We start from the raw sequence: 23,899 nt of genomic DNA on the forward strand, positions 1-23,899 counted from the left end.
AAGCCAAGGAGACTGTTCAGCATTTCTACCTGTTAGGCTTTCTATAAAAGCCAAAATGCCGAGAGAATTGGGCAGGCAGATGTAACATGAGTCAGAGAACACACATCACACATTTTATCAATCAATGCTGTAAGACTGGTAGAGAAAAATGCAATGTTTTATCAATGGCTTCATAGGACAATTTTCTGCTTTCAGTGTTCAACGCATCCCTTTTCGTTTATGCATTTACAGCCTTCCTTTTCTCCTTGTATTTTTGAGCTGCAAGTAATTATTCTAATTGAAAATATGGAAAAGCCAGCAAATGCAACAAAAGTATTTTCAGTTTTGAAAACCATCAATAATTACTTTCACTGTGCATTACTTAGATGCCTCATGTTTTTATTTCACTTCTCTGATATTGTTCTCTTCCTATCAATGCAAATTTCACACACTGATTGGCTTCCACAGTATTTTATGCAAAAAAAAGCAATGCTTTATTGTACTACTTTGGGGGGAGCCACCTGCCAGGTCCTTTCTCCATTAAATACTGAAGCTGCAGTGCTTTAATGGCTGAAGACAATCAAGATTTTTAGCTAAATGTATTAAAAAAAAAAAAAAAAAAAAAGAACTACAGAAAAAGAATAATTAAAAATTAGATCACCATATGTAAATTTATTCACTGTAAGTAACAGCTGAAACTCAGGCAGAAGACTGGATGTCAAAGACAAAAATAAAAAGAAAAATAAAAAACATCAAGAGTGTCTCCTTTCTAAATGTACAGGTATCTGTAGGGGCATACACAGAACAAAGTGAGTCTCATAAGAGACCTGCGATCCCACAGGTCTGAGACCAGTTGCAAAACTACACATCATAAATTGAATATATCTTTAAATCAAAATATACTGCTGTACAAACTGTATGGAATGTGCACCTTGTTAGCAGGGCAACTTTCAAAACAATTAACTTGAATGTAGTTTCATACACTTCACTCTCCCCTTTTTATGAGTAGTGTTGTCCTTACTGCATGACTTCAACACAGGCCTTCCTGAACTCACTGATGAACGTAGATATCCATCCAAACAGTTCCTGAGAGTCCAGGTCTTGTGGTTCCCCAAATTTTACCTTTAAATTTAAAAGAGAAATATATTTAACATTGGTATCATCCAAATAAATTAATCCGTGTCCAAGATTGTAATGTAATGAGAAGAGCAGGAGAAAGGCTGAATACATTCATTATCATTATTGATCAATCATTAAACTTAGAGCTGGACAAAACGTCCATTAAACTGAGATTCGAAACACCTGAAGCAGAAGTGGCCGTGGGAGTTGTAATTAAATTACTGCAGTAACTGGTTCCTGGTTCTCTGCACAAAGCAGCTTCTCTGGCTGGACTGCAGATCTACCACCAAAGAGCAGAAAACACCTACACTGGCAAGGTTGTTTGCAGTTTTTAGATGAACCCATCCATAAAAGAAAAGAAGCACATTAGGGAAATGGTTTCTATCCACTATGGAATCATGGTGGACGTGATAGCAGCAGATTTAAGCCCAAATGCTTTAATTCTTTGGCATTTTGTTTTGCAAACAAAAAATGTCATGTTTACATTATTATGGATATTTTGGAAGAAAAGTTAATCCACAGAGGAGTCACCTTTCCCTGTTCTTTTCTTTTTACCCAAAAAAGCTGAAGAGATTGGAAGACTTTCAAAAGCAACTCAAATATTGGCATCACGTTTGCTCTGCTGCAAAACAAGAGGTGAAAGGCAATCATACTACAAAGTTAATTGCTAGGAGAGGGATTTCTGCATTAATTAAAATCACTTCCATGTGTATTTTCCAATTCTAGGACAGAAAAGTAATTTTAGTCTTAAAATCGTTGCTGAGGTTTAATTCAAAAGGTTTGTCGACATTTCCAAAGATCCTCCTTAATGGTATCAATCAGTTAAAGAACATAACTGCATTTAAAACGGTTTTCTAATTGAGCAGAAGACATAGAGAACGTGCTCCAAAAGTTTCCATGAAAGGTTTAAAAAAGACACCTTATGTTGCTGCAAGTTCTTGTCTTGCCCATAATAGAGAGCTACCAGATAACCAGGAGGTACAGCTCTCCCAAGGCTGAGCAGCAGTGTAGTTGTATTTCCACAGGGTTTGAACAGCTATCCATCATTACCTGCACACCTAAGATGCTCCTGGGAGCAAACCCTCTGCTGGGAACTTGGAAACTCACATATAATCCAACCACAAAAACTTGCACATTAACCAGTGATACCTGATTAATGGTTTGGCCTGTTGTGTTCCTAATTGCACCTCCTGGGGGCTCCAGTTCTTGATCCTTGGCACACCTCACACTCACCTATGGCGTACCGTCAATTAAACACCAATTAGAGAAGCATTTCCTGGAGCTAACGACCATCCATGAGAAGTTGATAGCCCACAGCTATTCCACAGGCAGTTACCTCCAATTCATTGTTAATTCCATAGAAGCATCACATGCCAAGGTCGTTATTGATTTTATAAGCAGAATATGAAATCACAAAGGTAGGCCTGTGGATTTTGTTTCATGAGCAGTGTGATTTCCATGGCTACATGCAGCCCGTTTCCACATCAGATCCCAGGTGAGCAGGGCCGTTCCTTCCTGGCGCTGTTCAGCTGATGGTCTGGGCTTTGATCACCCATCCTGTTTTATATTTGCTTTACATTTGTGCTGCCTCATAAATATACAAAAGGATCTGCCCAGCAAGAGCATTATTTGGAAGAAATAAATCCATTCAAAGTGGGAGAAAATATATGAAATGCCAACCTTCAGAAAGCAAGGGGAAGTGAGTGAAAAAGCAGCTGGGAGAAAACTTGAGATTCTGAACATCTACTTTTCACATTTGTACTTTTGGACAATCAACACTTTAAAAAGTGAATTATAAATCCTTAAGAATAAAAAAAAATGTCTTTCAAAACATTGCATCCACATCGTGTGACAGTATTACTGCAAGGCACGTGGGAGCATAGAAACTTCTGCATTTTTCTTCTTTTCTTAAGAAATTAAGATTTCTTTCACTGCATTTTACTATGAGACGTACCAGCACACTGCTATAAAGCTTCTTCATTTCTTCACATCTTTTTGACAGCTGGGATAGATCCCCTTCATATTTCTGAATCAAATCCTGTAATAAAGTAAAAATTCTTAATTTGGCAAAGGAGTGTAATATTAGAGCAGATATCAAATAGTGAAAATAAAAGAATTTAAGTCAAAATTTTCACATCAGAACAATTTCACGCTTCACAGAAGATAAGCACACATCAAGAATATATATTGCCTTGCAAATATGAAGGCATCAAAGACAAAAAACCAAAACCCATTAGGCACTGCCCAGCCTTATTTTAAGCAAGGCAGCCACTCACCAGTTCTCATTGAGTGAAAAACAAAGCCTTAAGCTTCCAAAAAAATAAAAAAATTTCTTAATCACTACTCCTTTGTATCACATACATTTCAGATGTATATTTATTCAAGAAGCATACTGAGCAACCAGCACGTCCTCAGCTGCCTTCTGCAGTGCTCCCCTGCCCACCTCACTCTGCCATTAGCATGGGCAGAAACATCTTAGGCCAACCTATAATCACAGTTCAGTCTAGCTCCTGGATGCTGTTTCTCCATGCTATTTTCCCTGCTGTCTGAGGGCAGAAGGAGTTGCTACAAATCCATACATGCTCTGAAATTGCTGTTATTCCAAAGCGCTTATTGCGCTGACTGGGAAGCTATCTGCTCCTCATCCATTCCAGCCTGTGAAGCAAAAGCAAGAGATACAGAAGCTCTGAAAAGGCATTCCCATGCCTCATCAAACGCTGTCAGAGAGAAATAAAAGTCTGCTTTTCCTCAGATGCTCCCAATCCACTTGTCAGGGCAGGATTCAGCACAAACCAAGGAGGTTACTTATCTTTTATCTCCAGCCCACGATAATGTTGGGGTAATGTTACCTTTAGTTCTCTGCAGAACTGTGACTCCTGGGGTGTTGCCTTGGTTGTCTTGGGTTTGATAAGACGCCTGCACTGAGTAACATTTTCCAATTCCTTTTTTAGAACTATCAAAGGAGAAAGAAAATAAGAAATTTCATGAGCGTGCAGTTGTGTCCAAAGGAATGCAAATGTCGTATTTATAAGAGACATAAAATGTAGGAGACTCTGGATCTATATAATATGTTCATCTAGGAATATTTAATTTCTGTTTTAAAATAGAAATCCTAAAGGAAGCATGGATTTTGTGGGAAAGAAATAGTATGTGATCACCCCACAAGCAACTGCAGAGTAATGAAGAGGTCAGTAGTGTGGTTATGCAGCAACTGTAAATCTGATGTTCCTTAGGCTTTAGGAATTAGCTGTGAAAATAACATTCCTCCAACCTACCTTTTTGAACAGAAAATTCAGGCTTCCATTAAAGATAAAGGAACAAAAATTCTCTTTATAACGAATAAGAAATCTTCTCAGATGGCAGAAAGTCCTACAGCAGATTGCCATCATGAGAGCTTTGGCTGTATGGAATGGGAGGAGAGGACACAGCTTTGGATGCAGTGACTCAGTCCTGACTCAGGCTGCTCATATACACTCTGCATGAGTCCCAGGACATATCTTGAACAACATTGTGTGAAAGGCTGGATCAAAAGCATTTTGTCCAATCTCTTTCCCTGTCTGCTCTGGAGAGCAGTACTTGGAAGATAAGAGAGTGCTCTACAGTGATCCCATCAGAAATCCAGGAGGAAAGAGGACTGTCAGTCTCCTCCAGGTCTCTTAACTCCTCTCCTTTGATAGCTCAGCTCCCAGCACCTACACCATAGCTCCAATGCCTGTTGCACTACTCAACTGTACCAACGTGGTCTCTGGAGAACACGAGTGACTGAAGGTAAACAGTGATTGTATGTACATATATCTAGCTATTTACATATTCCTAAAAACTCAATTGGTATTTCTCGGAACAAAGTAAAATACTGTCTTTGATAGCCTTGAGTTAGATGCCTGTCTGCTTCCCCAAGCCCAACAAAATGGGAACAAGAGTTTTTCAAGCCAAAAGCTGAGAGCAATGGTCATTAAATTATGTTACGAGAAGCTGAAGTGGGAATTACTAGTCTGTGGTGACATTTGGTCAATGTCCATGCCACATTTTCAAAAGACAGATTTTTATAAATGTTTAACACAGTGTAAGTTATTTTTATCCATGCAGGTACCTTCTCTCTAAAATCCACTGGCTTTGCTGGTCACCTTACTGTGCTGTTCAAAGTTGTAAATGTCTCCCAAAATCTGTCTTACATTTGAGTGACTTTATTCTGTTCTCTCCTACTGACTTCAGTGGTGTAGGACTCCTTTCTAGAGATGGACTCCAGTCTGGTTCAGAGACATTCTTGAACTTCTCTGCTGAACCGTGCAAAGGTTCCTCCTGCTGCACTGGCTGCTCTGAGACAATCTTACTGCAGTAACTGGGACAGAGTGCTCATATTGCTAACATCTCTAGTTTAAAATAAACTCTATTTACCACGAGCAGTATATATTTTTTGTATTTCTGAACCACCTGGGCACGCTTTATTATTTCTTTTTTAAAATTCTTCATAGTAAAATGACAGGCTAAATATCACCATAGCAGCACCTTACCTCAATATTTGTATATTTACCTCTCTTTACAAACTACAGAAGTACAATGAAAACCTGTTCCAAACGACTGCACAAAGTATGAAAATCTCTCTCTGAGTTTAGAAACCACGTTTACATACCATCAACTTCAGCACTTAGGCCCTTCATGGAAGCTGGAAAGGAAGAGAGATGGAAAAACGTGCCACTAAATATCATTCGCACTTTAGGATGGAAGTTCCAACAGAAGTTGAGGGATTCCATTATTTGGTGGCTTTCTTCCCCTCCCTCCCCTTACCATCAGGAACAGCCTCAAATTCTGTCAGTTCCTGAGAAAACTTCACCAGATCAGGCTCATGTAAGGAGATCTGTTCCACAAGAGCATGAAGCAAGGTGAACGTCCTCTCCTTGCCCCGCAGCAGGGATAACTGCAAATAAAAGGGAGCAGTAACTGACAGACTGAGCTGTTACACTTCTTTAAAAAATTTAGGAGCAGCAGAGATGCTGAGAGCTTCTGGATGGATCTGACAAGAATAGAAAGTGCAGTGAAATCAAATATCTCCTTATCAATCTGCAGTTTCTCAGACATTCTTGATTAAGATCCAACTTTTTGCTTTCATATCCGTTCACCTTCATTGTGTTCTTTTGTATTTTCTTATTCACACATTCGTAATAACTTAAGGTATCCTAAGTGATTGCAACTCATTTTGGTCCTCCAAACAGAGTCATCATTCCTTTCCATGTAAAAGCAGTGTGCTGTGTTCATGAAGGCAGTAAACTTCCTTAATTGAATCTGGGAAGATGTGCTGTGGCAGAAAATGATTTCGTTGGCATTTTTCATTATGATTGATACAACACTACAACTGTTATTAAAAAAGAAAAAAAAGGTTGTGTCTCAGAATTGCCACTGGAGTTATAAATCACTCACTCATATATTAAAGTCTCCAGATGGAAAAGATACCTTACAAAAAAAAAAAAAAATATATATATATATATATACACACACACACACACATACATACAAATAAATAAATAAACAAAATCCTCCTCTCTTCTACATACAGAGCAGGCATGACGACTGTTCACAGAGCACATCTCTGTCAGGAGAGACAAAAGATCACAGCAGCCACCTCCCTCCCCATCCATTCATCCAGAAGAGCATTGGTGGGGTGGGGGGTGTCTGAACCATAAACCAGGCAAAGTTCCCTCCCTCTGCATTTGTTCATTTATTTATACTCTACTTTAGAGACTTAAAATCACATGGGCCCACTTGCTGCAGAAGAGCTTTGCATTAGAGCAGAAAGCAGCACTAAGGAATTACTCCACTGCAGAAGGAATGCTGCAGCTACAGCCTATGGATAATGAAAGTCCCTATGACAGTGCACTGCATGAAGATGTAAAACACTCTGTAAGTCAAGGGCCTGCAGTTCAGATGTCTCTTCCAGCCAGGGGATCTCAATATCGAGGCCGTCAGCATTTTGATGTTCTCTCTCATTAGAAAAACAACACATCCAACACCGCAGTGCCCCCCACCCAGCCAGCACCACTGTCTGATATGGGGAAATGCATCTTGTTACAGTGCACATTACAGAATACATTATTAAACAGCAGTTTGTTTCTGGTGTAACCAAGAGCAGATGTTAAAATGTTAGCTTCTCATTAAAAATGATTGCCTTTCTCCACACTCAGGGCAAAACCGAGGTAATGCTAATGGTTAACATACATTACAATATGATGACTTAATGAAAAGAAAAATATTTACTCACTTTGGCCAAAGATGACAATCGAAATCCTTTTGCCTTTTCTTTTCCCGCATTTTCATTTAAATGGTTTCCAATGGCTAAAATGTACTCCAAGACAGCAATAAATTTCTGGCTGGAATGCAGCTGCTTACTTGCTTGGATTTTCTGGTTTATTAGCTGAAACACAAATATGCAAGTAGAACAATGGTGCCTGTAATTGTTCTTTGCCATGCTTCATTGTCCCCACCCGAAGCAAGTCACATTGCTACCTTCCCATCCAGCTTCCTCTGGGAAAGGCCAGGGGCTGTCAGGTTCTGTTCCCCAGCAAGCAAAGCTGGTGCTGGCACAGCTGCCTGAGATGGAGGTCAGATCCTCCGTGGCTACCAAACTAGCCCTGCCAAAAGAACTTCAACCTCATCCTTCAAAATGCTTCACAAGAAAAAGTGTTTTGTTGTTTGAATGCACCAGATTGCTCCAAATGCCAAGCATCGGGGGAAGCAGATAGCCCAAAGCGCAGCATAAGGTTCTCCGTCCTTCACCTCTCTCTTGTTTACACCAGCTGAAGATTAATCAGAATTCTTGGTACATTTTCCCTGCAATCAAATTCAGTATCAACTTTTGCTTTCGCCAGACTGTCACCTCCCTTCTGGGGCAACAGACACAGGAGGTGGATTTATTTCCATCAAAGATATGATCTATTTTTAAGAAGTCTATGATCATTATTTTTTAGCCATTTTGCTCTTTACATCCGAAAAGTATCATGAAATCAGGCTGCCTGGGTCATTACACTATTAACTGTTAACATTATGAACAGTGAAATATCTTGCTAGAGTGGAAAAAAAAGATCCCCAGTCACACGGCATTGAAAGGCACACCGAAGCTTCTAATGTTTAATTGACAGATTATGTTAATGAATGATGAAGCTGTCATTACTTACAGGCTCCAGATCTCCCATGCTCACGGGGAGTTCACGTATGGCAAGCAGGAGATCCAACCTCTGGCCTAAGTGGGGGATTTTACACATCTGCACAGAATTGAACAGAGAAGGTTTGTAGGGCCAGACACCATTAAAGTCAATAACAAGCATTTCTCATGAGCAAGAACAGTTAAATGTGTACAGTTTTACGTCTAGAGATTTTGGAAACGTATTTCAGAGTAACTGGTTTTGGGGGGAGTGGAAGGCATGTTAGTAGGAGATACAAAATGGATTTTACAGATCTCTTTGTACATTTTTACTGTCTCAATTCTTTCTCTGATAAATCTTCTTATAATTATTCTTGGTAAGACTAAATTTCAGTGCCCAAGAACAGTTCTTTGTAGTGATTTATCCAGAAGAGGCTGTTAGAAATAGCATGTAACGTGTTTTAACACTGTGCCTTCCTACCTCCAACATAAACTGATCAACTATGTGCAGCTCTGAGGGGCACCCCTTGAACGACTGGTACTTCTCTGCGTCCTTTGGTGTTAGCATGTATCTGCAAAATAGCAAACGAAGAGCAGATGTCCTCATCCTTGAACATGCCACAATGCCAAACACTCATCCCACTCCACATGTCAGAACTTCTTCCAGTTCCTTGTATTACATATTGCACATCTGCATGTTATTATTGCACACTGCATTTATTCTTTAACCATTTGTACTTTATTGATATTTGAGCCAGAGATGCAATAGAAATAATGGTCTGCAAATAGATCTGCATTTCTGGAAACATTTATACACGCACAAGGCTTGACAATAAGTCAGCATTGTTCATCTGCAGATCTACAGACAATTTACAACGCCGTGGAGAAGGTACCTTTACCTTTTGAAGAAGGAAAAACTGTAGCAGAAAGGAATTAATGCTATACTTTCCAAAGAGGTTCATTAATTCTGTGTGTGATACATATGTGCCTTCTTTTCATATATTGGATGAACAACCATCAGACAACCTTTCAGAAGCACCTGCTGACAATGCAGATTTTTACGCAGTTTTGGCTGTGTTCAATCAGCTTTTATCCACCAATAACATCTTGGAAAAATGAGCAGGTAAGAGCAGGCTGTGTTATGGGGTGGCTTGCTCAAGGCAAACTGTGCCCAAGCCATTGCACACAATGACATTAACTCTGTATGTTCACATCTGTTCCACTTGCTCTCATTACTAAGTGCAAACACAGTTCTGCAAACTTTAACACTACTGTACCAATGAGGATCAGGCCAGAACTGTGAGGCCAGAACTAAACTCACTCCACAACAAGTAGGCACATCAACAGTTAAAAAATACATATTTGCTTCTTCACTTTCTTTGCCAGTATCACCTTTTTTTTCTGAGATCCCTTTCAGCAAAACACTCAGTTTTCTTATTTTCACCCCATATTTTCATAACAATGCATGCAATGAAATGGCATAGCTATCGCATGCCTGGCAGGGGGACATAAAAGTGCAATGGAAACCTCTCTGAGCTGCTCCTTTCTTGACTATTCAAACAGATACAATCCAAATTTCACATGCCTCTGAAACGGATTCCTTTCTGCATCATTACTATTTTGGCGGTAGTGAGGTTTTAAACTTAAAGTTTCCAAAATTTAATTTAATTAATTTTAATTGTGGCTTCAAACCTGCAAGCCTCTGTCACTTGGAAATACTGATAGTCTACAGTGAAGTTTCTGTAACACGTGTTGGGCTTCCTTCTGTGTGCAGCCCTCACATTTTATCTATGGTCAGGATAGATCTGATGTCTCAATAGCATCATTCCTGAATTTCCTGTTATTTGCAGAACAATTCGCTCTCTCCAAAACAAGGCATTTGTTGTAAATAAACAGTTGAAACCAGATTACCTTCGTAGTGTTGTGATCTGTTCATCTGTAAGTCCACCACTCTCTTCATGGATGATGTACAGCTTTTCTTTCAGCTCCTTTGGTTTTATACGGAAACTTTTAAGAAAAATGCCTTGGGAAAAAAAGATCCTCGTATCACATGGAAGAATTATAGAATCACAAGGTTGGAACGACCTGCAAGATCATTTCCTCAATTTCTACTCATTTCTTTAATTTTTTCCCCCAAATTACCATGTCATCTTAAGTTCAAGGTATTTTCTTATGCAAAATAAGGATTTGACATGGAAAAATGGTTCTCACACAGAGAAATAAGCACCCATCAAGTCACAGGAGCTGATGTTTTGATCCCTAAGTCAGTCTTGGATTAATGCCCACCTCCCCAAATCTTTTCCTTTGTTAAAGGCAAGGTGTTTTCTTGTTTCTGTTTCTGGTACATTGTTCTCTGTGTGAGATAACTTAGCTTTTATTTGCTTTCTCTTCTACATCAGGTTTGAACTTAGTGTGTAGATCTTTGCCCAGAACTCTAATTTTTCTTTTGAGTTTGGACATCCACTCAAATACTGAAGAGATTTTCTCCAGCCGGCATCTTGGAGCTTCATCTTTTTAGTCATTAGTTTAAGAACTGTGGTTTGCAGCTCTTGCAGGAAGATTAATCAGAGTTCTGAGAATAGGAATAACTTTTGATCTGAGAACTGTCCACAGAAATAAGGACATGTCAAAAATCTCATTGATGGGACTTTAAGGACAAGATTAAGAAATGGACATAGAATGTCTCAGTGAAAGAAGCTGTGAGAGCAGTTGGATCAAAAGGGAGAATGGTGCTATTTGCAAACCAAATGAAAGAAATTTCCTGAAAGAAACTGGAATAATTTTGCAGAGAGAAGTGCTATTACTGGATTCTTTTTATCTGAAACAGGACTTCTGTATCACTCACTTCCTTTTAATCCTTCAAGTCTGTCATTGCAATAATTCCAACAAGTTACTTCCATTTACAGTTCCCTGTTAAAACTTTCCACAATCTCCAAATTCCTTCTTATCAATATTTATAAAGTTGAAATCAACATGGCTTCAAAATGAACACATTTTTTACACATGTAACATTTCTTAAAACAGCACTATGTTATATAGTTCATTTTTCAAAAGCCATCTCTGCAAAAAATAGAAGCAGTCATTGAAGACCAGTTACCAAGTTCTTAGAGGCCCTTCCTGTGGTAGAGGGGCCAGAACTCAATGATCCTTGGGGCTCTTTCCGATCCAAGTCATTCTATCATTCTATGATTCCGTCTTTCTACCCCTGCTTCTTTGGTATCTGTTACTTCTCATTAGAGTCACTGAAAGAACTTCACATCACGCCATCAGTAAGAGCAGAACTAGATGCTGAAGTCCCACTTCTAACAGCGATTTCACAGGTGTCATCACGGTGATAAACGCCAGCCCTGAGACAGCAGCATCACAGCAGGAGGGCACACTCAGACGTTTCACACAGGAAGAGGGATGTGATATTTCTACTCTGCATCATGAAGGATCACGTTTAGAGAACGGAACCAAGTCTGTGCTCGCAAATGAGTGGCACTGAGTCAAGCGGTGATTTCGACACAAGATTACCTCTTTTACCCACCAACTGGTAAAAATTATGAATAGAAAATGCATACAAATGGGAGTACACAGTTCTTACTTACTGAAGTTATGTGCAACTTTTCGATCCAACATGATGGGCTGATTCACTGAAGGTTCATTGCCTGAAAACACTGCCGCGTCCTGGATCTGGAACTGCTCACAGAGCCTGGATGTATCTATCTTTCTCTTGCCTGGGTCACAAGAACCCCAAATGGATTTTTGAATCTAAGAACATAGGAATGACAGGGAAAAGAAAAAGCCAGAAGAACAGGGTCACTTTGTTCTATTCCGAACGTACAAAGGGCATTCAGGTCCTTTTCTGGCATAGCTGAATTTTAACTATATGTATAATCCAGGCTACTACTACTATTATTATTATTATTAAGCAGTTACTGTCAGTTTCACCCTTACCTTATCACAAGGAACAACATCCCAGTGAAAGGCTTTCGTTCTCTTTGCCAAGGGAGAAAGGTTGCAGGACTGGAAGAATGCAGGTGGGGCTGGTGGCACCTCCACCTTACTTATGGGAACTGGAGTAGATGCTGATGCTGGGGCTACATCTCCCTTCGCAGGCTTTGTCTGTGAGCTTGAAGGCTTGTTCAGACTGATTTTTGCAGCACTCACATCGAAATGGAGGGCCTCCTCTTTCTGTTCATTCAGAGCTACAGTAACATTCTCATAATCAGCTTCAGAGGAGGCATCTCCTTGGGATTCCTCCTGGGACAGAAAGCCACCCTTGCACAGCTGACAGTACCCTTCTATGAGAGACACCCATTCATTCTGGAGCTTGCCAACATCCTGTGTCCTGTAATTTTGGACAGTAAAGGGTATTCGAAACCTGCAATTGAACAATGGCTTCTGTAAACATACGAAAGTCTAAATAACATGCTGACTAATACAGCCACAGACATTTCTTAAGCAGAATGATGTTCAGCACCTTTACTTGCCAAAGGAGCCCGGTGCTGCTGATTCTGACCTTTTCAGACAGAGTTAATTGCTTACATATCTGAGGTTACAGAGCTGAAGTTTTGTTATACATTGACTTTGCGATGCAGTTACCTCCTAATTCCTCTTCTCCATCTTGGGGGAAGGTGAACAGTGTGCTCAGTCTTACCAAGCTTGCTGCACAAGCTGGTCAGAACCTGCTCACATATCTGTCTAATCAATCAAGCGATGTGGTTCTCCACTGGCTCCTGACCAGATGACTAGATGAGTCTGTGGACACTGTTTCAATGCATTTTCTCAATGTAGTACTCGTGATTCCTCATTAAAATGTTTATCAAACCACTACAAGGCGATGGGAGGAGTTACCTATAAAAATCTGATGGTTCTGTTTCTCCCCTGCTGTATTTTGTTCCAAGGCACTGAGGTTCTCTGTTGCCTGACATTGTTTTCAATTGTTCTGCTTTATCAAAATATTAATTACCAACTATACTTACAAATAATTGTGTCCTTTGGTCTGGATGGAAAAGGTACCACATTCATTCTCCTTGCTGACACTCACATTACCACCTGACAAATGAATTGTGTTCATCACAGGGCATGCATTCTTGCTCTCTGCTCCCAGCCCTATGCAATATAAAGTCAGTTCTCCTTCACGTAGTTGTACCAAGTACCTGAAGGGCAGGGAATGAATATACAGTTCATTTGGTGCTGTCTACTTGTTTATACAGTCATTGTCTTTGTTAAGGCCCTTTCTATCATCAGTAAACCTCCACATTTTTCTGTCACATCCCTCCATGAAGAACTGATCCTGCTCCCCCTCATTCCCACATCTCACTGAGTAGAAAGCAGGCACAATGCTCTCCACTGAAATGTTTCCATCAGAAGTGGCAGCGCCCAAGCACGGGCATTACCTGTTCTAATGCTAAATTATTCCCTGCAGAAGTTGCCAGACCACACACAGTTTCTTTTGCAGCAGAATCTCCTGCTTCAGTCTCTTCTAAGTTTCAGCTCTGCTGTTTATGGCAAAGGCCTCACTCTCAGTAAGTGTGGGGCTTTACCATATATGTATTTTATTCTTATTTCAGAATTTGCATTCTTCTTTTCCCTGAGGTTTACTGCATCTCTTTATCATCCTGGCAGTTCCATCAGGCCTTCCTTTCCCTCCGCTCTCTCTAAGGTGTGGCTAGTTGGTTAAGGTTTATATGAGGAATTTAAATGAGTTTTGCAGCACCAGAACAATTAAACATACAATATGAATTGCATCTACTCCCACACAGTCAAAGTGATACGAACTGTTAACAGAGCTGGCCATTATATCGACCTCTCCTTCTTGGAAACAGGGACTTAAAGTTCAAACGCGTCTCCAAATGTTTCCACCATTATTTACTTTGCCAAAAAAAAAAAAAAAAAGAGAGGCTAAATACCAAGCGGAAAGCAACAAGGACTTTGCTTCACGAGATAAATAAAAATCAGTTGTTCTTTGTTAATGAACTTACTAACTGTTGAAAGGCGACAAATCCCGTGACGCATTTGGGGGCAGTGCTCACAAGATGTACAGCAGTAGCCTTTTAAAAACAATTAAATCATTATATGTGAACTGTGAAATTTTTTTTTTGTTTTGTTTTGTTTTTTGTAATAATTGTTCTGTGCAGATAATTACAAGGCCTTTTTTTTTTATTATTATTATTAGTTTTTTTTCCAGATGTGCTTTTTTTTCTCCTCTCACTTGATAGCACGGACAAACAGGGCAACTGTGTTAGAAGGTGGCTGAGAAGAAGATATGGTTCATACTTCACCCATTCAGAGGACATAAAAGCGTTCTGCTGCAAATCCAGCACTCCTTCATGCACCACATCATACTCTGTAGCTCTCTCCAAGCAGGGCTCCTCTGGCCTCCTGCATGAGTTACTCTGCATCACTCTGCTCAACAGGTACATTATCTATAGAAAAGGAGGCAGAGAGAGTGTATTTTTCATATTAACTCCCTCGAATCAGACATTAGCAGGTGGGTTTTTCTATTATAAAAATGATAGACAGTGTTATAACAAGCACCCAAATAGGCAAAATTCATTTATGTAGAATAAATAGGTATTTCTATGACGCTGAGCTGCTTAACTGCAAGTCGTTGTTTTGCCCTCAGCCCTATCAGTGCAAGGAGAACACATCTTGCTCTGGAGAGGCTCCTGTCAAACATAGTTTTACTTCTTGAACTTGTGTACAAAGCAATCTAAGGCAATCTAGACTGTTAAGCTCAGTGCCAGCCCAAGGGGTACCTGACTGATTTATTGTGGAATCTGGAATGAACCCAGCAGAAAAGTGAAAGCATGCCTATGTCTGAAAGTTGCATGGATAAAAGCAAGTATGAATTTAAAGCACTCTGGTTATACAGTGCCTTATCTGAGTGCTATTGCTATGGAACAAGTGCACTTTTTAAGTCCTTCTGCTAGATTTAATCTATTTTGAAAATTAATCTGATCAACCACAAGGTGCCATTCATCTGGAATTCAAGTTCCTGCCCGTGTTGAGCTCTGAGCTTCCAGAAGGACAAATCCCTCAGTAAAAAGCTTCTTACAAGTGGGTTACATCAGCAGATTGAGCACAGACTCTTCCGTGTATTTAAGAGCCCTGACCAGAACCGTGCAGATGACTTCAGTTCTTCAGCAGTGGGATGAAATGAACTCCAAGAGTTGCTCACCTCCAAGCACAGGCAACACCTGCACTTGGTGCAGAAGGCTGATGTTCATTTCACCCCTTCGTTTTCTCCAGTCTCAATTGAACTTAATTACACAAATTACTTGGAACATTTAAAGGAGTTGAAACCTCAAAATGAAACTTCTCAGAAAACATCAATTAAAATTCAACTGTGTATGGATCAGTTCTGTTTCCTCAATTTACTGCAGTCTCAAACCCACTGCAGCCAAAGTGTTGAAAAAAATGCATCCTTTTTCATCCCACATCCTGGGCTGGCCGTACATCTGCAGTTTCAATGGCCAAACTTTATCCTGAACTCACATTTCCTTTGTTCTATGTACCACCATCTATAGAATAAAGACATGCTACTTCTTTGATTGCACAATGCACAACACAATTCCCATTAATGTCAGGATCCTGCCAGGTGCTAGCATAATATTAGCTGTTATTTATAGCAATCTATCTCTGGCAGTGTAAAAACCTTACCTTCCTTTTGTCATCAAGAGACACTGCTTCCAGCTCATAGTCTTGTCTCCCATGAAACACAATGCTGAAACGTCTTCTTTCAGCATCTTCACAGGATTTGACTTGTGAGAAAGGGAACTGCTTCTTAATAATTCCTTTTTCAATGTTAAAAATTGTCTTTGTGTTGAAATCAATCTGGAATAGAAAGTTCTCATTACTTGATTCCATTGCTTCTCTTCACTGGAAAGAGGTCATCCCAAGTATTATCACACAAGGGCATGCAAGCCATGGTCTAGCCCAGCATACATAGCTGTTTTGCCAATTATTAGAATAAAAAATGGCATTGCCTCACCGAGATAATGCACTATATTTCTTTTATTTACAAAACACATACTCACTGTAACTGTGTTTCCCTATTTCATTTGATGAATATACATCAATTTATCACTTTGAACTATTTATTTGTAAATTCTCCTTGCCTTATTAACCCCAGTGCAAAAGCTTCCCGACCTGCAGCATCTGAGCAGAGACTCACTTACTGACCCATTCAGTGATGTGAAGGCGCTTATTTTTGTAACAACAGCTTCTGTGTCGAGCTGTTGTTACAAAAACTGGCAAACAGGACAATCTTTGGAGATTACCTTCTGACACAAACATTACTGTTATGAGATCTGATCTAACAAGATTTTTGCCTGTGCTTCTGTACATACACATGCATTCAGAGTTGGAACAATATTATTAGCCAATAAAGTGGGTTTTTTTTTTCTGCCACAGCTATACCAATTAAAAATTCGTTGTTTAAATAAGATTGTCATCACTCCACTGTGCAGCTTTGTTGATACAGATCCAGTATCTTTTCTGTGTGGTCATCCCTGCTGAGCAGAAATCAGCTCCGTGCATCAATAAAATGTGAACATTACTCTGTGATTTGCACCAGCACATCTGGCCTACAGAGGAGAAATTCAGATCTTGCCCAGGTCAGACATTTACCTGTGGTCATGAATAATTTCCAGTATCTTTCATTCACATCATGCAGACCATGCTAACCCAATGCCAGTGCCTTGTCCTCATTTCCATTTCCATTATCATTGGAAACCTCCAAAGCAGCACCATGCTCGTTGTTATCTCTGACTTTTCAAGGCTGCTGGTTAACTAAACGACTGCAATTAAACTACTCCAAGTTTCCAAAACGCCACGCTCCATGGCTATTATAGCTTCCTCCAGTTTTCCATCAGCTTACATCTAACCAAGTCATCTTCTAGCTCTGAACATTTGTGGATATTGCAAGAAATAATATTATGCTTTCAAAGCTGAGATGTAGTAAAAAAGAAAAAACCACCATTTAGCACATTCATATGAAGGTACATAATGTCAAAAAAAAACAAAAAGAAGAAGTAAGGAGTTCACAGGACAGAGCAACGAGAGATGAAATGCACAGTCTGCCAAATGAAACTTTCCCTGTAAAAATGTTTCACCGTGCTTCACACAGCCTCAGTGAAGCAATAAAACAGAAAGTCTGCTTGTCAGAACCGTGGAAAGATAGTCATCAACACAGTAAAACTAAAAATCCTGAGAGCAGAGTCAGTCAGTAAGGTATTTACCTTCCCAGGTGTGTTTGCATTTGAGCAAACAGCCAGACCAGGGAATGCAGCGCTCCCCACACAGCCCAACTTGTCAGCTCTGAAAACTGCAGTCCTCTCTCCATGCACCAGAGAGGTACGGATTTAGGATCAAAACTGCATGTTTCCTTAAAAGCCCTATCAGAACCTTTAAATGCAGACCCAAAGATCCTCCTTTTGCTAGTCTTGTCACATAACCCTGCTAGAAGAGAAGGGTGTAATTTGTGAAGTACGCATACTATGCAGTCTGTGATGAGCAAATATCTACACCAAATTAAGTGCTATTTTAAAATTAAATCCTTTACACAATGCTTTGCATCTTCAACTGGAATGAAGTTAAGTGGATGACTGCACTGAAGTCGATGAAGCCTCTCCAGTTCCCACCTGCAGAGGCCCTGGTGCAGGAGCACAAGATGGATGGCATCTCTTTTGGAGATATTTCTTCAGAAGTATGAATTATTTGCATTACCTGCAAAATTCGCTTCTGCCACCGATAGTGTTTGTATTTGTAGATACTGTAGTTAAACAGTGAGCCAGTTAGCAAATCCTGTGAGTCCTGAAAAAGCAGAACAGAAATCAGCACGAGGTCCATACTCTATTATTTTTGTCCACTCAAATACAATCATGTTGTCAGGTGAAATCTCCATCAGTGAGCATTGCTCAAAGCAGGCTTTGTAGAAGTGCTCCATGTGGAGACTGATGGAAGCATCCTCCTGGTCTGATTTCACAAACACAAATACCCACAGCACCTGCTGAACTAATGAAGAGATCACAGATTTGGGTGGAAAATAAAAGAGAGAGCAGAGAAGAGGAAGATGAAGAAGAAAAGTGTGCATGCAGTTGCACTAGGGACATTTCCAAATACATGACTGTAAGCCATTTATTGGATGCAGTAGCAAAGAAAGGCAGTCTGTGATTTAAAGAAACTTATTTACATGCCCTCAAATGTGGTGCACTGAAATGGCAGATCTTTGTTCCTTGCTGTTGTGTGAGGGTTACCCAGTTTGTTATCTGATCCCTTGCACTAGCTGTCTGGTTTGCTTGGATGGGGACTACAATTCTAATCTTCAGGAAAACACAATGACAAGAGGGCTATGAGTCAGACACATAAAACTGCGTTTATTTCTTATAATTAATCATCACAAAAACATCAAAGCAGCAGACATAGAAAAGGAACCCTTCCTCTTCTTATCCTGAGAAGATATGCTCACATAGTTCTACACCACTGAGCTTAACGTTTTTGTTGCCTTTTTGTAAAATGCAGCCACTTCTTTATCTGTATTCAGTTTTGCTTCTCTTTCTACTTCTTTCCAGCCAAGAAGTTAAAGAGCAGTTTAGAGATTTCCAAAAATTTCAAAAATCACCGAATTTATCTCAAAATCAACACTAGTTTCTACTGTGCAAAGAATCCTAAGATTTGACTCCTTGCAGGAGATGATCCCGTAGGAGGGTGGCTCAGAAACACGGGCTAGAAAAGGAAATAATGAAAAGTTCTGCCAAGAGTTCTCAGCTGACCCTTCTGTGGTGTGATGATGGAGAGAGATTGCAACCAGAGAGATGCTGGACTGAGAATGAGTAGAGAAACAGAAGGCTGATTTATCAATGTACAGAACTATAATTCAGGGAATAATAAAGCTCCTGTGGACACTTCTGGTGTAGATTCAAACTATTTCATCCACGTAATGACATGAATGCACCCACAGCACCTACAAGAGACATCCACAGGATAGAACACAGCTAAGCTGACTGCAGCAACAGATTTTAGTCAGACATATTTGGTCATAAACTGCAGTGTTTGCACAGAGGGAGACTGCAGCTTTGCAAGCAGGACACACATGCTCCTAACATTCATCCAGGCTTTCCAGAACATGCTTGTACATCTGAATAGCTTGCAAAATAAATATAAGAGTGACCTTACCTTATTGGTGTACACTTCTTTCTGTGCCAAATGCAAAGCTCCTTCAATGCTCACTTCTTTGTTTTTCACCATGTTCATGATTTTGAGGATTTTTTCCTGGCTTAACTGGAAAAAAGTCAATCAGATGTATTTAGAGACTGTGTTTTCATTTGGCTATTGAGGACACAGACTGCTTGTGATAGTCACAGCTGCACCATCTGCCATAAAGTTACAATTTTGCTCGTGCTTTACATCCACAACCTACCCAGTAAATGTAATCTTCCTTTGAAACCTGGTGAGAATCCACAAAATACCAAATACCCAGAGGCCTTTATGATTTTAGAGGATGGGTGGTAATATCTGGAGACAAAACTGCCAGGAGGAAATCTGAGTTAGAAAATGTGGGAAGAAGTGAAAACATCAATTTTGCATGCTTGCCAGTGTCTCAGTGTCCTTAGCATAAAGGACTGTATGCAAAGAACACAAAATCAGACCATTAGATATTCTAATTAGAAATTAGAAAGATGAAAAGGGGAGAAATTGATATCTACTACCACGTACAGCCATCACATGAACTTATCTAAATACATTAACAAGCAGACATTATGCTTCCCCTTTCTTTCTGAAGCAAGAACAGGGAAAAGGTCTTCCCTGCCCCCCTCCTGCCAGGATGAGGGGATGACTGAAATGGAGGCAGCTCTGTGGCACACAGCCCTGCCTGTCCTACACTTTGCCTATATCTAGAGCTCCACAAGCACAGAGCTCTCTGCCTCAGCCTTGGAGCCAAACAAGGTCCTCTGCACCCACCCAGGTACTGCCACAAGTCTGGTGGGTGATGTAAAAACCACCACTGCCATCAGTGACTCATCAGTCCACGTTCTGTTCTCCTTTTCCCAGCTGCACCACAACAAACACAGTTCAACTTACCCGATTTCCAGCATGTGAACCTGTTTCTGATCAATCTGAATGATTTTACAGCCTACAGATAAAACCAGGAGTAAAGGAGAAATATTTTGTTTTTAAAGCCTCGGAATTTTCACTGCTAATATCAAGATAACTTATGGCATAGCTCCTGGCAGCAAATTGCAACGTGAACAGTTAGGAAAGCCAAAAAACAGTTTGTTAATTCCTTCGTACATGCTGAGGGACACAAGGTTTCTACAATTACCTCCACATTCTGTATCTGAATTTTAACAGGCCATCTATTTGCTCCACACCTACACTGTATATGATTAAATCTTAACAAGATGTTTCCCTATTGGACAGGCTCTGTGTAAGCTAACAAGAATGTGGATATATGCGAGTTGGAAAATATAGTTTCCTTAGGGCTAAATTCCGCCAGCTTCAAATTGCAAGATCCTATTTATACAGGACTGCAATTCCTGGCAGAAAGGTGAATGGTATTTTCTGCCACCATTGGACTCTTTTGTAAGATAAAGCACTCAAAGACTTTGCACCACAATGAAAATGATAACACAAAGAGAACATCATAGCCCTGTGTCAAAAAACACAATCAGATTCAACTAAACAAGAGAAGAATTCACGTCCTTCACTTCAGCACACAAGTACTGTAATGGAGGAGCACAGTTTTCACCTGAATTTCACTGTGATGCTCAACAACACAACGTATTGTGTGTATCTTTGGGAATGCTTCCTAAGAAGGACAAAAACACACAGCAATTTCAGTTTCCAAGCTGTCCTCTGGCAAGCAAGCTCCATTCTGCAGTGCACTGGGCACTGGGCACTTCAAGGCCCATCTTTCTGGCAAATATTCTATCCTGGACTAAGGAACCTTGCCACAACACGCCCCAAACACTGACATTCTCTTGTAATGTCTCTGTTTCTGCTTTGTGTTGTTGAAAATTCTCAAAAGGTTTTTCTTATCACGTACAATTTGCTGAAATGAGCACATTCTTAGCTCTACAAAATATTCATCTCTTCATTCTGCTGCCGTTCACCAAGGTCTCCTTCACACTAGGATGAAGTTCTGCTTAACATCTTTTAATTTTGTTAATAATACATGAAGATAAATGCTTGCAAAAGTAAGTCCTTTTGCATATGGCAGATTCGGGAAGGTGGGTTATTCAGTGTGACTGCTGGCAGTTAATGCACTCCCCAGAGAGCTCACAAAGCACATGCTTGGTACAGGCTATTTTCAACAGGACCTTGTGGTTTCACTGTCTCTGTTAGCTCCCTCTGCACATCTGTAAGTGATGGGGGGCGGTGGGGGGGGGACATCAAAAGATGACAGAGGTAAAAATAAAGGAGGCACATTTCAGCTTATGAGATCAGTCAGAATTGCTTGTCAGAGATCTGCCTGGCCTGCTCAGGGTTTTGGCAGCCACGTGTTAGCGCTGTATTTTACGTGTGGAGAGACTGGAGCAACAGATCCTGACCTTTACGGCTCTGTGCCTGCAGGGCTTTTCTTTCAGCTCGTCGCAATTTTTATAATGCTCATTTTTGTGTTCATTTTCGATGCTTTTTTTTCTGTTGCAAAGAAATAAGTTTTGTCAAATTATCCACCAAAATGCCACCAAGTCAGATCGTGTTGTATTGCCTAATAGAAGGTGACTGGTGCAACCAAACAGAACGCTTTTATGCGAGGTTAGACTGAAAAAAACAAGGCTAAGAAAAGGAAAATTACTTCTTTGTTATAAAACATTCACGTTAAGGAAATAGCTGGGATTGCACTGACAATATATTCTTTTGCCTGCCAGGTTAAAGAAGTTTGTTTAATATAGATTAAATTTTCATCACTCACCCAAAATTCAGCGTGGCCACTCAGCTGCTTCGAAAGAAAAATCAGTGCCCACAATTGCAGGAAGAGTGTGGGGCTCCAGGAATTGTTTGCACACCCATTACTCTGCAGGGTCAAGTGTTCATATTTTTGGCCCAGATACAGTATAAAATGTGTTCAGTGGCAAGATAAGAGATTTCTAGCTTATTCTTGGGCAGCTGCCCCTGCAGTACTTAACTGACCCCTTCTGGGGCTTCCTGCCACTCATCACCTCAGGGAGGCCCTAAGGGGAACGTGCTGCAGGTAGTCTGAATGCCACAGCATATATTTGTGTAAAGACTTGAGAAAGGTCTCCAAATCTCCCGAGCATCAGCAGAGAAAGTGGGGTTAAAGCCACGCGGTGAGGAGTCATTTACAGCTCATTGAACAGATCTGCAGAAGTCGTGCAGAGCATAGGAAACCACTCAGGCATAGGACAAGCTGATACCCTGCTGTGCACATACACACCTCCCCCAGTTGACCAGAGGGCCACTATGACTCCTGAGCAGCCAGCAGAGACCCTTGGACGCCTGTAGGTGGCAATTCAGCACATCGTAAGACCTACCTTTTTTCTCTGTTACCTATAGAGGAATGTGTGCTATGTGATTTTTGCTCAGCTTACTCTTATTCCATGGACCATACTACCTGAATCTCAATGATATGACAGTAGTAATCTAAGGAATTGCAGGAAGCCTCAAACACCCATGGAGATGCGATGCTGTCAATCAGCTACATACACATAGGACTCAGTGAGACCTTGTTGTGGGTTTACTTAGGTGGAGGTCACACCTAACATGCACTGAGCTCTATCACTTCCCGTGACAGCACAGCCAAGTCATGCAGAAATCCTGCTCTCGGTACAAACGAGGAGATGTTTCCATTCTAACCCAGTCGAGCTTTTCGTTGCTATTGCTAAGCAATCATTACACTTGTCCTTATTAAACATTAACGCTGTGAAACAGTCTGCTCTGGTTGTTACAAGGAGTAAGAGCCAAACCAGCTGTGGCTGCTGCTGCACTGAGGGCCCTTGTCTGCACTGCACAGAAGCAGCACTCCATCAGCACTGCCAACATCAGCCTTCCAAGAGCCAAGGGGACTCAGAACGAGGAGGGAGATCCAAGTCATGACTGTGTGTATTTCTTCACAGAGATTTCATGAATTTCTTGGCATTCATCTGACTGAAAGCCACTTGTCCACACAAGAAACATGCAGCTTCAACTCACATGCCTGATGTATTTTTGATCCAGCATAGTGATATTTTCATACATTTTGAAGTTTAGGTTTTTAAACGTAGAATTTAATAACAGATTTTGGTTTTCATCTACAAAAGCAGGTTGAAGAGGCTCAGAGGTAAAGCCTCTGAGGGCTTTCTGCTCACTTAGTGCCTTCCAGCTATAGCACACATCACTTTTGCAAACCAAATACAGTGGAGAAACTTAATAAGTGCTAGGATATGATGCAGTAATGGATCTCTTATGAAATTTCAAGTAGCAGTTTCCTTCTCTGAGATGTGATTCTAAAGAAAACAGGTTGCTTTTTTTTTTTTCTATTTAAATCAAAGGCACTGGTTTACTTTACTAGGGACATTTTGCCTTCTTCACAATCCCATGTATAACACTGCCTGCATGCTGAACGTGTTGCTTACATGATTGTAAAGACAGCAGACGCAATCTAGGTTGCTTTAAGAGTTCCAGCTCAGACTTTCATCTCCTTACAGATTCACTTTCACCACATTCAAACTTGGTCCA

General features: G+C 40.4%; 1 protein-coding gene across 2 annotated transcripts in view; it reads right to left on the reverse strand.

Moving 5' to 3' along the window:
* Nucleotides 1-631: 631 nt before the first annotated feature.
* LOC128080976 (formin-F-like) overlaps nucleotides 632-23,899 on the reverse strand; it is a 38,934-nt gene continuing 15,666 nt past the window's right edge. For both annotated transcript variants that reach the window (XM_052683838.1, XM_052683837.1), the window contains exons 2-17: nucleotides 19,397-19,501; nucleotides 17,948-18,034; nucleotides 15,881-16,054; nucleotides 14,495-14,643; nucleotides 13,198-13,374; nucleotides 12,170-12,596; nucleotides 11,821-11,983; nucleotides 10,142-10,253; nucleotides 8,712-8,802; nucleotides 8,265-8,351; nucleotides 7,352-7,504; nucleotides 5,884-6,013; nucleotides 5,729-5,761; nucleotides 3,948-4,051; nucleotides 3,053-3,136; nucleotides 632-1,101 (exon numbers count right to left, since the gene is read on the reverse strand). In XM_052683838.1, the coding sequence (XP_052539798.1) occupies nucleotides 997-1,101; nucleotides 3,053-3,136; nucleotides 3,948-4,051; nucleotides 5,729-5,761; nucleotides 5,884-6,013; nucleotides 7,352-7,504; nucleotides 8,265-8,351; nucleotides 8,712-8,802; nucleotides 10,142-10,253; nucleotides 11,821-11,983; nucleotides 12,170-12,596; nucleotides 13,198-13,374; nucleotides 14,495-14,643; nucleotides 15,881-16,054; nucleotides 17,948-18,034; nucleotides 19,397-19,474 (2,154 nt within the window). In that variant the 5' untranslated portion in view covers nucleotides 19,475-19,501 and the 3' untranslated portion in view covers nucleotides 632-996. The remainder of the gene's footprint in view (nucleotides 1,102-3,052; nucleotides 3,137-3,947; nucleotides 4,052-5,728; nucleotides 5,762-5,883; nucleotides 6,014-7,351; nucleotides 7,505-8,264; nucleotides 8,352-8,711; nucleotides 8,803-10,141; nucleotides 10,254-11,820; nucleotides 11,984-12,169; nucleotides 12,597-13,197; nucleotides 13,375-14,494; nucleotides 14,644-15,880; nucleotides 16,055-17,947; nucleotides 18,035-19,396; nucleotides 19,502-23,899) is intronic.

Source organism: Tympanuchus pallidicinctus, unplaced genomic scaffold (assembly GCF_026119805.1).
Source record: "Tympanuchus pallidicinctus isolate F22 unplaced genomic scaffold, pur_lepc_1.0 scaffold20, whole genome shotgun sequence".
Classification (NCBI taxonomy): domain Eukaryota; kingdom Metazoa; phylum Chordata; class Aves; order Galliformes; family Phasianidae; genus Tympanuchus; species Tympanuchus pallidicinctus.